Consider the following 11,024-nt stretch of genomic DNA (forward strand, 5'->3'; position numbering starts at 1 on the left):
ACAGGCTTCGGACGCGCAGGCTCAGCGGCCATGGCTCACGGGCCCAGCTGCTCTGCGGCATGTGGGATCTTCCCAGACCGGGGCACGAACCCACATCCCCTGCATCGGCAGGCGGACTCTCAACCACTGCGCCACCAGGGAAACCCCAAGGTCCCCCTTTTCTTGCCTCCACTTGGAAGAGGCTATCTGTCCCTGCAGGACTGTCTCAATTTTTGAAGGTAAGATTTAAAAAAAGAAAGGCAGAATTTCCTAGCTCTGTGACCAATCTTGCAACTTCTGCTTCTATCTGAAAATCTACTAAGTCACCATCAGATGATTGACACTAGGAAATATCCACCTATCCTCTTCCCCATCCACTTTCTCCCTTATACACCCCATTACAGGCATATGGTCTTAATCTAGAGCTTGAAAGGACAACCCTGTCAGAAACCCGCACAGTATGTGTGACATTCACACAAGAGGTTCCCTAGTTGTGTTACTATTTCTACCGCACATTGGAAGCTCCCTAAAAACACAGAATGTATCATTTTATCTTTACATCCCGTTGTCAAGCTCAGTGTCTGACATATGATAGGAAGAGGGACATTTTTCTTGATTCTTGGGTGTAGGTTTTTTAAAAGACTGAACTTGGAAGTTAATACTGATTTATTGAGTGATTATTTTTTCGATTGTGACTTATTCCACAAAATTATAAGGTTAAGGATAGTGCTACCAAATTGGTATAAATGGCTAACCATACAATTATCATCCAAATCAGCAGACTTTTGAGAATGCTAGAATGTTAAACCAGATGGGACACTGGGACAACAGGTATGGACCTGGGACTGTCTCAGGTAAACTAGGACATATGGTTATTCTAGGTTTGAAGCTCAGCAGTGTTGCCCCATAAACCAAATCTCCACCTGGGATGAAATGCTAGGGGTACAGCCAGGTCACTTGGGCTACCATAAAATGCTTCTCCTTGTCCTCTTACCTTGGTCACATGACCCTGTTCCTTCAGTGTCTTCTCCGCTGTGAGTCACCAGCAGTTCCACTTCTAGTCACTTGTTTAAAGGTTCAACTCTTGTGCAAATTCCAGGAAATCTCTTGACTCCCTGATTGGTCTTTTTCCTTGGGCTCCAACATCTTAGCTTTCCCCAGACTCTTTCTAGTGCTCTAAATTTTAACTGATATAATTCCATATATGTCTCTCTATCATTCTTTTCTCTCCTTTCCCTCTTACCTTCCCAGATTTGTCTGTTTTGCTTTCATACATCTCTCTTCTTCTGAGGTTTGAATCCTATCAGTTATCTATTGTTCTGTTTCCCATTAGTTAATCTCTGACCCTTCGTAAATTAAATTTGACAAAGTCTCTTGATTAACAAAGGAAATGCACAAGTCACAGTAAAGGGGGCACACAGAAGTCAAATATAATTGGGGACTTGTTTATTCATCACACCATTTCTATAAAGATCCAGGAGAAAAGGGGGGTAACTGGAAGTGTGTTTGGTTACCAAAGAACACAAGAGTAAACTTTTCTTAGAAGTATTACGTGTCTTTGAGAGAAATTATTAAAGATAGAAATAGTCTTTTTGACATATAATAAGTACTCGATGAATTCTTGTTGGCAAGAGAATGCATTTGGGCTTTAGCATAGTACAGAATTCCGTTTGATTTGTTAAGTATTGGACAAGATTCAACATGAATGGACTGGCACCTAGGAAGTGGCTCCTAGCAGGGGGCTCAATTCTTCCTCTTACTACAATACTCCTGAGAGTTAAAAACTTCCCATGCATGTTTATGTGTGACCAAACAGTGGGACCATACAAGATGTCTTTATTTTTTAATTGAAATGTAACTGACATACAACATTATATTAGTTCCAGATGTAAAACATAATGACTCGATATATGTATATATTTTGAAATGATCACCACAATAAGTTTAACTACTATCTGTCACCATACAAGGTTATAATAATTTTTTCTTGGGATGAGAACTTGTAAGATTTATTTTCTTAGCAACTTTCAAATTTGAAATGCAATATTATTGACTATAGACACTATGCTGTACATTACCTCCCCATGACTTAATTATTTTATAACTGGAAGCTTGTACCTCTTAATCCCCTTCACCCACTTCACCCCAACCCCCTTCCCCTCTGGCAATTTTGTTCTCTGTATCTATGAGTTTTGTTTTGTTTATTTGTTTGTCTTTTTTAGATTAACAATGAACTATCAGAAAGAGAAATTAATAAAACAATCCCACTCACAATTGCATCAAAAAGAATAACATATCTAGGAATAAATTTAACTAAGATGCCTCTTTAGACCAATTATGGGTAGAGCAATTTACATTCAGCCTCTGACATCTGGTTTTGTCCTTTATTATTAAGGAATTGGATAAAATGTCAGTATGATAGTAATAGATGTTAGGAAACTAAAATTATCAGAGACATAAAAATATCTAATGATTTTTGACTCTAAAGTTATTTCTCTTTATGCTGAATTATAGGATTATAGAAGACAGGACAGAAGAGTTTCTGAAGTGTTTTGGGAAGAGAATTAGATATTAATTACAGAATAAGATATTTTTCCTACTCTGAGAAAATGAAAAATATTTAAAATAAATTAAACATTTAATGTTTAAAATAAAGGCCGGAACACATTTCCTGTTAAAGGTACTAAAATGTCTCCACATTAGAAACATGTGGGCCACTCTTCCGAGAAAATGTTTCTCTGAGGTATTTTCCTTAGAAGAGAGAATCTTTTTGGTTCTTATTGTAAAAATCTTGGAGAAGCTTGAAAACAGCAAAGCAAACAGGAAACAGAATTCAATTTGTGGAAAGCTCAGAAAAGAAAAGCAAATCACTGAAAATGTAGCTCCCTCTGAAGATTCTTTAAACACAGAAGGTAGGAAAGCAATGATAATAAAAAAGCTGGCATAGAGATAAGTTAATGAGAATATGGTGTGCCAGTGACTGACTGGTGTTTTTCTAGGGCTTTATTCTACCCTTTTACACAAAGTCTCCTCTAAAAAATGCACCCCAAACACTCTTTTTCATGCTATCTAAAACAAGTTCAGAGTCAAGTTTATAAAAATTTACCAGAAATAATTTAGCCCAGAACAGCAAAGATCTAGAAGAATTTTGAGTTCTAGGACATTATAGACACACATAAAGAATGTGGTCAAGTCTTGACCTTTCCTATCTCAGATTTCCATTAATGGAATGAGGATGATAAATTTTTCTATTTACCTCTTTGACTAAATAATTTTCTTAGGGTGGGTGGGTTAGTTGTCGACAGGTTCTGAGGCACTGAGTTCTCTGTCGCCTCAGATCTGAAAGATGACTGGGCTGGTTGAATGATTGCTGTTCATTACATTGGGACCAGGAGTTGAACCTCACTGACCTGTTGAATTTCAGAATAAGCTGAGAAAATTGCTAGAGCTATCCTCGTGCTATGTGGCTAACTGGATATGTTAGGAGGCTATGGTGTAGCTAGGACAGCCAAAGGCCTCTGAGACTCCTGGATGGGGTGCTAGGGACAGGTCTCAGTAGCCACCTGCTTCCAGTTATCATGTTGATAACCTCCGTGGCAGTGTCCAGCATGCAGGGGGAGGTTACGTGGGAATTCTTGTCTCTGTAGCTCATACCCCAGTTCAAACATTCCTTCTGAGTTCACCTGCTGTAAAATAAGATCCCTAAGACCTTACTCCATAGAATTGTGCTGGCTGCTCCTGACAGAGAGACTGTAAATCACCGTGAGAAGAGAAAAGAAAAGCACCGTCTCTGACAGCCTCCACTTCCTGGATTTAGTGGATGTTACATGATCCTCTGGTGTTCATCAGTTTATTGCCCATTTTCCAATATTTTATCAGTCAGAAAGTTCTGGAAGTTTGTAAGGCTAAAGCACAGGGCTACTAAGAAGTGCTGAGGGAGCAAATGGAGCTGAAAACAGCCCTGTTCTGCCCCATCCTGTTCTCTAACCTGAAGCTGTGTCTGCCTGGAGGGCAGAGTGTCTTTTTCTTTGCGCCAAGCCACCACAGTCCGGCAGCAGCATGGCCGAGGCACTGGGGGTTCTGTGACAATGAGTACATCTGATTCTACTGCAAAAGCTTATGGTACATACTGCCAAAAGCAAACCTTCACATCGACTCTTTCCATCCCATCAGTATACACCACAAAAAAAAAGATAGCAGCAGCATTCCCTTCATTGTATTTTTAAAGATCATAACCTTCTCGGCCACTTATCCTGTTGTGTAAGGGGTAAGAGTTGTCCTTTTTGGGTGTTTTGGCATTGCAGAGCATTAAGGATCAAGAAGAATGCATCTTGTAAATTTGTTGCTAAAATTCAGTCACATGCAGGCTATGTTCTGCCTTTAAACTTTCCGTTTCTCAGATGTGCCTGTACACTTAGTTCCATTTCCCTTGCCCCACAGAGGCTCTCTGCCCATAGCTCATAAACTGGGGAGGGTGATGGTGGAGGATGTCTCCATGCAGACCAGGAGCTGACACACTTCCTTTACAATACTTTCTTTAGTAATATTTAGCTTACTAAATTGTTTGTTATTATTGTAATTTTTACTGTTTCTTTCAAACAGAGTATTAATCCTTCTCCTGAAAACGCACTTTGACAACTTCCTGTATAGATGATGAAGCTATTTTTAAGCGTTATCTGAGTTCACTTTTAATTCCTTAAGAAAACAGCAATTGGAATTGTGAGAGACTATCTAATGGTGATAAGGGTTCTGTAGCTTCCGCCAACCAACCTGGTTGACTAGAAGCTGCATCCCAGGCTGCAAAAAAGTATTCTTTTATGGCACAGAGAGTTTCCTCTGCTGGACTGCACCCAAGTTATGATGGTGATTTTGAATGTGTATTTTCACCCAAAGAAAAGACTTAATATCAGCAAGCTCAGTGCCACCATATCACAGTATGAGAAGTTAAGGAAATTCTAGCTGAGGTGTAGGCAAAGAATCAAGTTTACGTTGTCACATAGTTTACTTGCTGTTTCTTTTTTTCAAATAGCTATGTATTAAGCTATAATAAAACCTGAATAAAACACTATGGAGGGTACTGAAGAGTGAAGGCATATTTTCTCCTCTAGATGAGCAGCTGACCCCATCAGACCCCATCTCCCCTGAGGACAGTACAGCACATGTGTCATTGGCAACTGCATTTGACAAGGAAGTGTGTCAGCTCCTGGTCTGCATGGAGGCATCCCCTGTTTCTGAGCTTCAGGCAGAGAGCCTCTGTGGGGCAGTGGAAATGGAACTAAGGGTACAGGCACATCTGACAAACGGGGAGTTTAAAGGCAGAACACAGGCTACATGTGAATGAGTTTTTAGAAAAAAATTTACAAGATGCATTCTTCTTCATCCTTAATGCTCTGCAATGCCAAAGCATCCAAAAAAGACAACTTGGAAACTGCAAGGTGAAGTTTGGGGAGGGTTGTGGAGGGAGAGAATGGGGTTGGTCTTGGGCAGTGAAAGTTCTGGAATCTATTTGTTTCTCCAAGTTCTGAACTGGGATTTGTAAACTGTAAAGTCACAAACCCAATTTTTAAGAAAAGTGAACAAGGCTTCCTATTTGATTGTGAAAACAGGATGACAGGATGAAAAATATTATGAGAATTCATGAACATAATTTCCATTTATACATAGGAACCATGTGGAAGGAAGCATGATAAGTGCTCAATACTACTTTTTTTTTTTTTTTTTTTGTAGTGAAGGAAGGTGCAGCATTTATTGTAAGGCACCAGTGCAAGGAGAATGGGTGACTCATGCTCTAAAACTCCAAACTCCCTGAAAGGTTTCCAATATTAACTATTATTCCTTAAAATAATTCTGTTAGGGAGATATTACTATAAACCCCATTTTGCAGTTGGGGAAACTGAATTTTAACCCAAGTATTGGACTCCAAAGCTCATTGTCTTAACATATATGCCTCTTTAAATAATTAAGCTATTTACATGAGAAAGTGCACTATGCATCCTTCTCCTGGATTTATATCCATAATTTTATCTCAAGTCTCTTTTGCTGCCAGCTATCTTGGGTAGATGTGTCCCTGTTCGGCTGTCACCTCCAGAATTATCTTTAATGCCCAGGATTATCTAGTTCCTAGGACTGGGCTTCTGCTTTGACTCCTGCTGTTTTCACTGGACCCCCCTCCTGTTCAGGGCCGGTGTCTCTTCTACTCCTGGAGAGGCCTCCTAGATGACACCTCTTTGGGTATCTAATTTGTCATGGAGAACTGAGAGATACTTATTTGTCTCAAAATTATTGATGCTGACTATTGTTATGGGACTCTATCTAATGCTTTGTACCTCCTCAATTAGCTAAAACTGCTGTCAGGGCCTATTCTACCTTATCTAGTAGGTGGGTCTGGAACTGTAGCTGTGACACTTGCAGTAACAGTATCCTAGGTAAAAGCATCTGACTACTACATGTCCTCTCAGTAGCTACACCTGTGCATTTACCTGATGGAATACAAATTATTTGATTATAAATGACTTTCTTCATATTATAGTTTTATTTATATATATATATACATACATACATACATACACACACATAGATGATATATATGCATTAGGGATTTATGTATAATACATATAATTTTTAATGATGTGTGTAAATAAGTTTCTTTAACAATGACTTTTATTTCGGAATAATAAAAGGGTGCTAAGAAATATATGTGATGAAAAATAGGCATTGTAAGACTACTAGGGTGGTGAAGAGTGAAGCTTTTAAAAAGACTTCAGTTCAGATTCTGATTCTGAATGTGAGGAATGTGATTGGGATCAAATTACTTTCTTGAGTCTCAAATTTTTTTGTTGTTGTTGTTCATTAATTTATTTTTGGCTGCATTGGGTCTTCGTTGTTGTATGTGGTCTAGTTGTGGCAAGCGGGGTCTTCTCTTGTTGCGGAGCATGGGCTCTAGGCATGTAGGCTTCAGTAGTTGTGGTGCACGGGCTCTGTAGTTGTGGCTCACGGGCTCTAGAGCACAGGCTCAGTAGTTGTGGTGCATGGGCTTAGTTGCTCCGCGGCATGTGGGATCTTCCTGGACCAGGGCTCGAACCCATGTCCCCTGCATTGGCAGGTGGATTTTTAAACACTGCACCACCAGGGAAGTCCCTCAATTTCTTTATAAAATCTAGATAGTAATTATAACCTAATTCAGGGCTGTTACGAATATTATATGTTAGTATATGTAAATCTCTTCTACCCTGCATATAGTAAATGCTGAAAACTGTTAGCTATTATGATCATTATTAAAATGGGGATGATATATACTTTATGAGGTTATAAATATTAAGCAAGATATATACAAAGTGCCTAGTTAACAGATGTCCAGTAAATATCACATTTCATTGAATCCAAGTCGTACCATTATTTTAGGTACCTTAAAGAAGGAAAAAAATACTGCCAGTTGTACAATAATTATTAGACAGTAAGGTAGACGCCAATTTTAGATATGTTAAGTGTGAACATTTTTGCATTAGAATCAAAATACTTTTTCTCCCCTTCTTTGCCCTACTTAACTAGTGAAGAGTCTTTACTCCCCAGAATCTGGAATTCTGTTTCCTATTCTTTTTCCTCCTACCAAGACCCTAGGGTCTCCTACTTCCTTGGCTAAAAAGGGCTACAAGCACTGTAAGTTTTCTGTACCATCTTTATATTCTCTATCATGATTCCCCTTATTTCTTCCATCTTAATGTTGAATTCAACTGCTCAGCATTCTAATTCTTATTATACAAGATAAATGAATATAAAAATAAAACAAAACAAAAACTTCTTCCTAGTTACCCAAGGCCTTCAATCTAATATTTAGATTCAGAATCATTTACTGATGCATATGTATGCCTTTAGAATTAACAGCATGGTGATTGATCAGGCACTTCATGTGAACAGAAACTGACAAAGACTGGGAAGAGATTCAAACTTGAGGTAAGAAATGGCAGATTTTCCTGGGAACAAATTTATATGCCAAAGGTGGTAGAAAGGTCAAATAGAATGAAAGTGGAGAACAGAAAACTTTCCCATAAAATGATTTCCTAGGAGCTCTTTTCCAATGCTGAGGAACACTATTTTTTCAGTCTCACTTAGCAAGTACAATGTCGCTAATATAGTTGGTCTCTTATTTGGATAAACAGAACTAAACAAACATCATAATTTCAGAAAAAAATAATAGCAAAGCAGAAATCAACCATTCAAAATAAGGTTTTGGTTATTTTGTTTATTTCACTTAGGACACTCAGTGGGCATTAACTGGGGTACTTAAAATTCATCTCAATTAGGAATCTCTTTAGTCCTTCATCAATTATTTCGAGTGTTCTCATCTCAAATACATTCCTGTCTTCAACAAACTTCTGAAAGAGATGAGTACCTCCACCCACACCAAAATAATGTGCTTTGCTGGCCAAAAGCACCCGTCCATTTTTATCTAACAATCTAAGGAATGTTTGGTGCAAAGGACCATAATAACCTGGATTGTAAACGGTTTCTGAGGTAAGAATGAGATCATATTTTTCAAAAAGTTTTTCACTGCTTAGTAGAAGCTTACAAAACTCAGACCACTCCCCAGAAAAGAACCGGAATTTACATAGTTCTTGTGCTACTTTTGATTTCCTGCACCTTTTCACATCTGGTTCGTTTACATCATTTTCTTCACCTTCCAAAGTGCAGTTAGCCACTACATTAGGTAAGGTTACTTCATCAATCACCACACTGTTATAATCTTGAAAATGAATTTCTTTGGCGCCTCCCTTGAACGCCATTATACCCAGCAACCCTGATCCACAACCAAGATCCAACACTTTTTTCCCAGCAAATTTCACTTGGGCCTTTGTAAAATATGCCAGGAGGTCAAAGGTACATTCCCAGATTTTTAAACCTCCTTCATAAACACCTGTAATCAGATCAGAGTGAGAAGAAAAGCTTTTTGAAATGACGTTTTCTCCAGGGAAGTTCTCTTTCAACAAGATGGTTTTCACTACTGATATGTTCATATGCTGGAGACCTGGTAATGTTTCTATGACTTTATTTTCTAACACTTTCTTTAAATCTTTAGGCATAGCATGCTCTTTGGCGACTCTAAAGCAGGGCTGTTTTTCATGTGGCTCCAAGCTACTTGAACTGTTAGCTGCATTGAGTGAGCTGTCTGTGTCTTGAGAGGGACCTGCATTTCCTGCTGACTTATGCTCCCACAAATGATCCTGAAGCAGGTCAAACTGTTCTGTAGAACATTTTTTGTCTCTATGTGTACCTTTTTGTCTTTCTGAGACTGAAGACTCTTTTGAGGAATCTAGGGCCAAAGCTCCATCTCCAAGGGATGTTAATTCATCTTCCAGATGGTCTTCTATAGTGAAATTAAATTGAAAAGTCATTCTTTCATAAAATGCACACAATCGTTAAACTCAAAGGAAGATTCTTCAACTTCTGGATAGAACTGATGACACACACGTAAACCTGCTTCAATTATTCTGTTAGTTTTGCTGGAGGTCCATTTCTCTTTAGCTGCTTATAAACAGTTACAATATTCAGGGATATTTCCAAATGACTTTTAAGAGGTCTTTGCTCTTTTTTCAATTTAGCTCTGGAGAAAAAAAAAAGAAAATTGTTATTAAAAAGCAAAATGACACACATTTTACGTAAATGTAATATTAAACAGTCCCCTGCTCCACCCCCAGCAGCTGCCTTTTCTATGAAAGCGGTGGAGGGACAGGGAGATAAAGAGACTTGGAAACACACACACCCTTCAGGTTTCAAAAGCTGGAGAAGAGGGCTTCCCTGGTGGCACAGAGCTTGAGAATCTGCCTGCTAATGCAGGTGACACGGGTTTGAGCCCTGGTCTGGGAGGATCCCACATGCCGCAGAGCAACTAGGCCCGTGAGCCACAAGTACTGAGCCTGCGCGTTTGGAGCCTGTGCTCCGCAACAGGAGAAGCCACGATAGTGAGAGGCCCGCGTACCGCGATGAAGAGTGGCCCCCGCTTGCCACAACTAGAGAAAGCCCTCGCACAGAAACGAAGACCCAACACAGCAAAAATAAATAAATTAATTAATAAACTCCTACCCCCAACATCTTAAAAAAAAAAAAAGCTGGAGAATAAACCATAAAAACAAACAAAATAACAGCAGCAGCAACAACTAGAAATAACGTAAAGTCCAAAATTCTCAGGCAGGAAACACCAAGCCTAGCTATTTAGTGTGTTTCATCTGTCACGACCCTGCCCAAACATATTAACCTCCTAAACTGCCAGAATCTCTTCAATCTGTTATCATTTCAAGTAACAGGACTTCAAGATTGTATTTTGATAAATAAACATCCCTTTAAAAACAGGAACAGGTATGCTCTGATGTGTGTAAATTCATTCAGATGACCTCACTACAAACATTTCGTGGAGACCTGCAGTTCTAAGTGTACTGGGAGTGAGGTAACTGTGGAGTAATTAGTAAAGATTAGCTTGACACAGAATAAGGGCACTGAACTGTGCGGGGAGATCCGTAGAAAATGGAAGCAACTTAAAGAGACTCTTCTCTGTATCTACTGGCTAGACACTTAAAATATACCGTCTACTTCAATTTGCACAACAATTCTGGCAGGTGGGTCTTTATTCCCATTACATAGGATGTACAGAGTAGGGTCAACACGTTAAATGGGTAGGAAGGCGCCTGTTTCTATCCCACTTCACAGCGGGGCTTGGAGTCATTTCTGGCTGTAAGTCCCAGGTCAAACCCGACACCAGATGTGCAACCTCAAAGCCCCAAGGGACGGAGTGTAGCAAATCTGTGGACTCCCGGCCCTCACCTCCCCCAAAGCGTCTCAAAAGCAACGTTACAGCGATCCAGACCTGTGGACGATAGCTCCCCGGCAGGTTCCCAGCTCCAGAGTAATCCGGCCAGACCCTCCCGACTGAAAGCGCGCACCAGTGAGTCGAGGCCTCCGCGGGCCAGACAAGCCCGGCTTTATTCCCAGTTGTGTGGGGCCCGGGCTCACTAAGGTAAGCGGCGCCCTTCCTCTCTATGGTTTTGGCTCGCAAG

At 39.7% G+C, this 11,024-nt stretch overlaps 1 protein-coding gene across 2 annotated transcripts; it reads right to left on the reverse strand.

Annotated features, from left to right (window-relative positions):
• Nucleotides 1-8,191: 8,191 nt before the first annotated feature.
• Nucleotides 8,192-10,869, reverse strand: METTL18 (methyltransferase 18, RPL3 N3(tau)-histidine). Of its 2 annotated transcripts, none has more exons than XM_065893452.1 (2): nucleotides 10,835-10,869; nucleotides 8,192-9,577 (listed from the first exon to the last, which is right to left on the reverse strand). In XM_065893452.1, the coding sequence occupies exon 2, from the start codon at nucleotides 9,366-9,368 to the stop codon at nucleotides 8,247-8,249; it is 1,122 nt and encodes a 373-aa protein (XP_065749524.1). In that variant the 5' UTR covers nucleotides 9,369-9,577; nucleotides 10,835-10,869; the 3' UTR covers nucleotides 8,192-8,246. The 2 variants fall into 2 exon arrangements, with proteins under 2 accessions (XP_065749524.1, XP_065749517.1); XM_065893445.1 differs by having other exon boundaries at nucleotides 10,792-10,869.
• Between the last annotated feature and the right edge of the window lie 155 nt (nucleotides 10,870-11,024).

Source organism: Phocoena phocoena, chromosome 1, assembly GCF_963924675.1.
Source record: "Phocoena phocoena chromosome 1, mPhoPho1.1, whole genome shotgun sequence".
Lineage (NCBI taxonomy): Eukaryota > Metazoa > Chordata > Mammalia > Artiodactyla > Phocoenidae > Phocoena > Phocoena phocoena.

Excerpts from the sequence above, each read along its gene's own strand:
- METTL18 (XM_065893452.1), bottom strand. The coding sequence starts at position 9,368 with ATGACTTTTCAATTTAATTTCACTATAGAAGACCATCTGGAAGATGAA.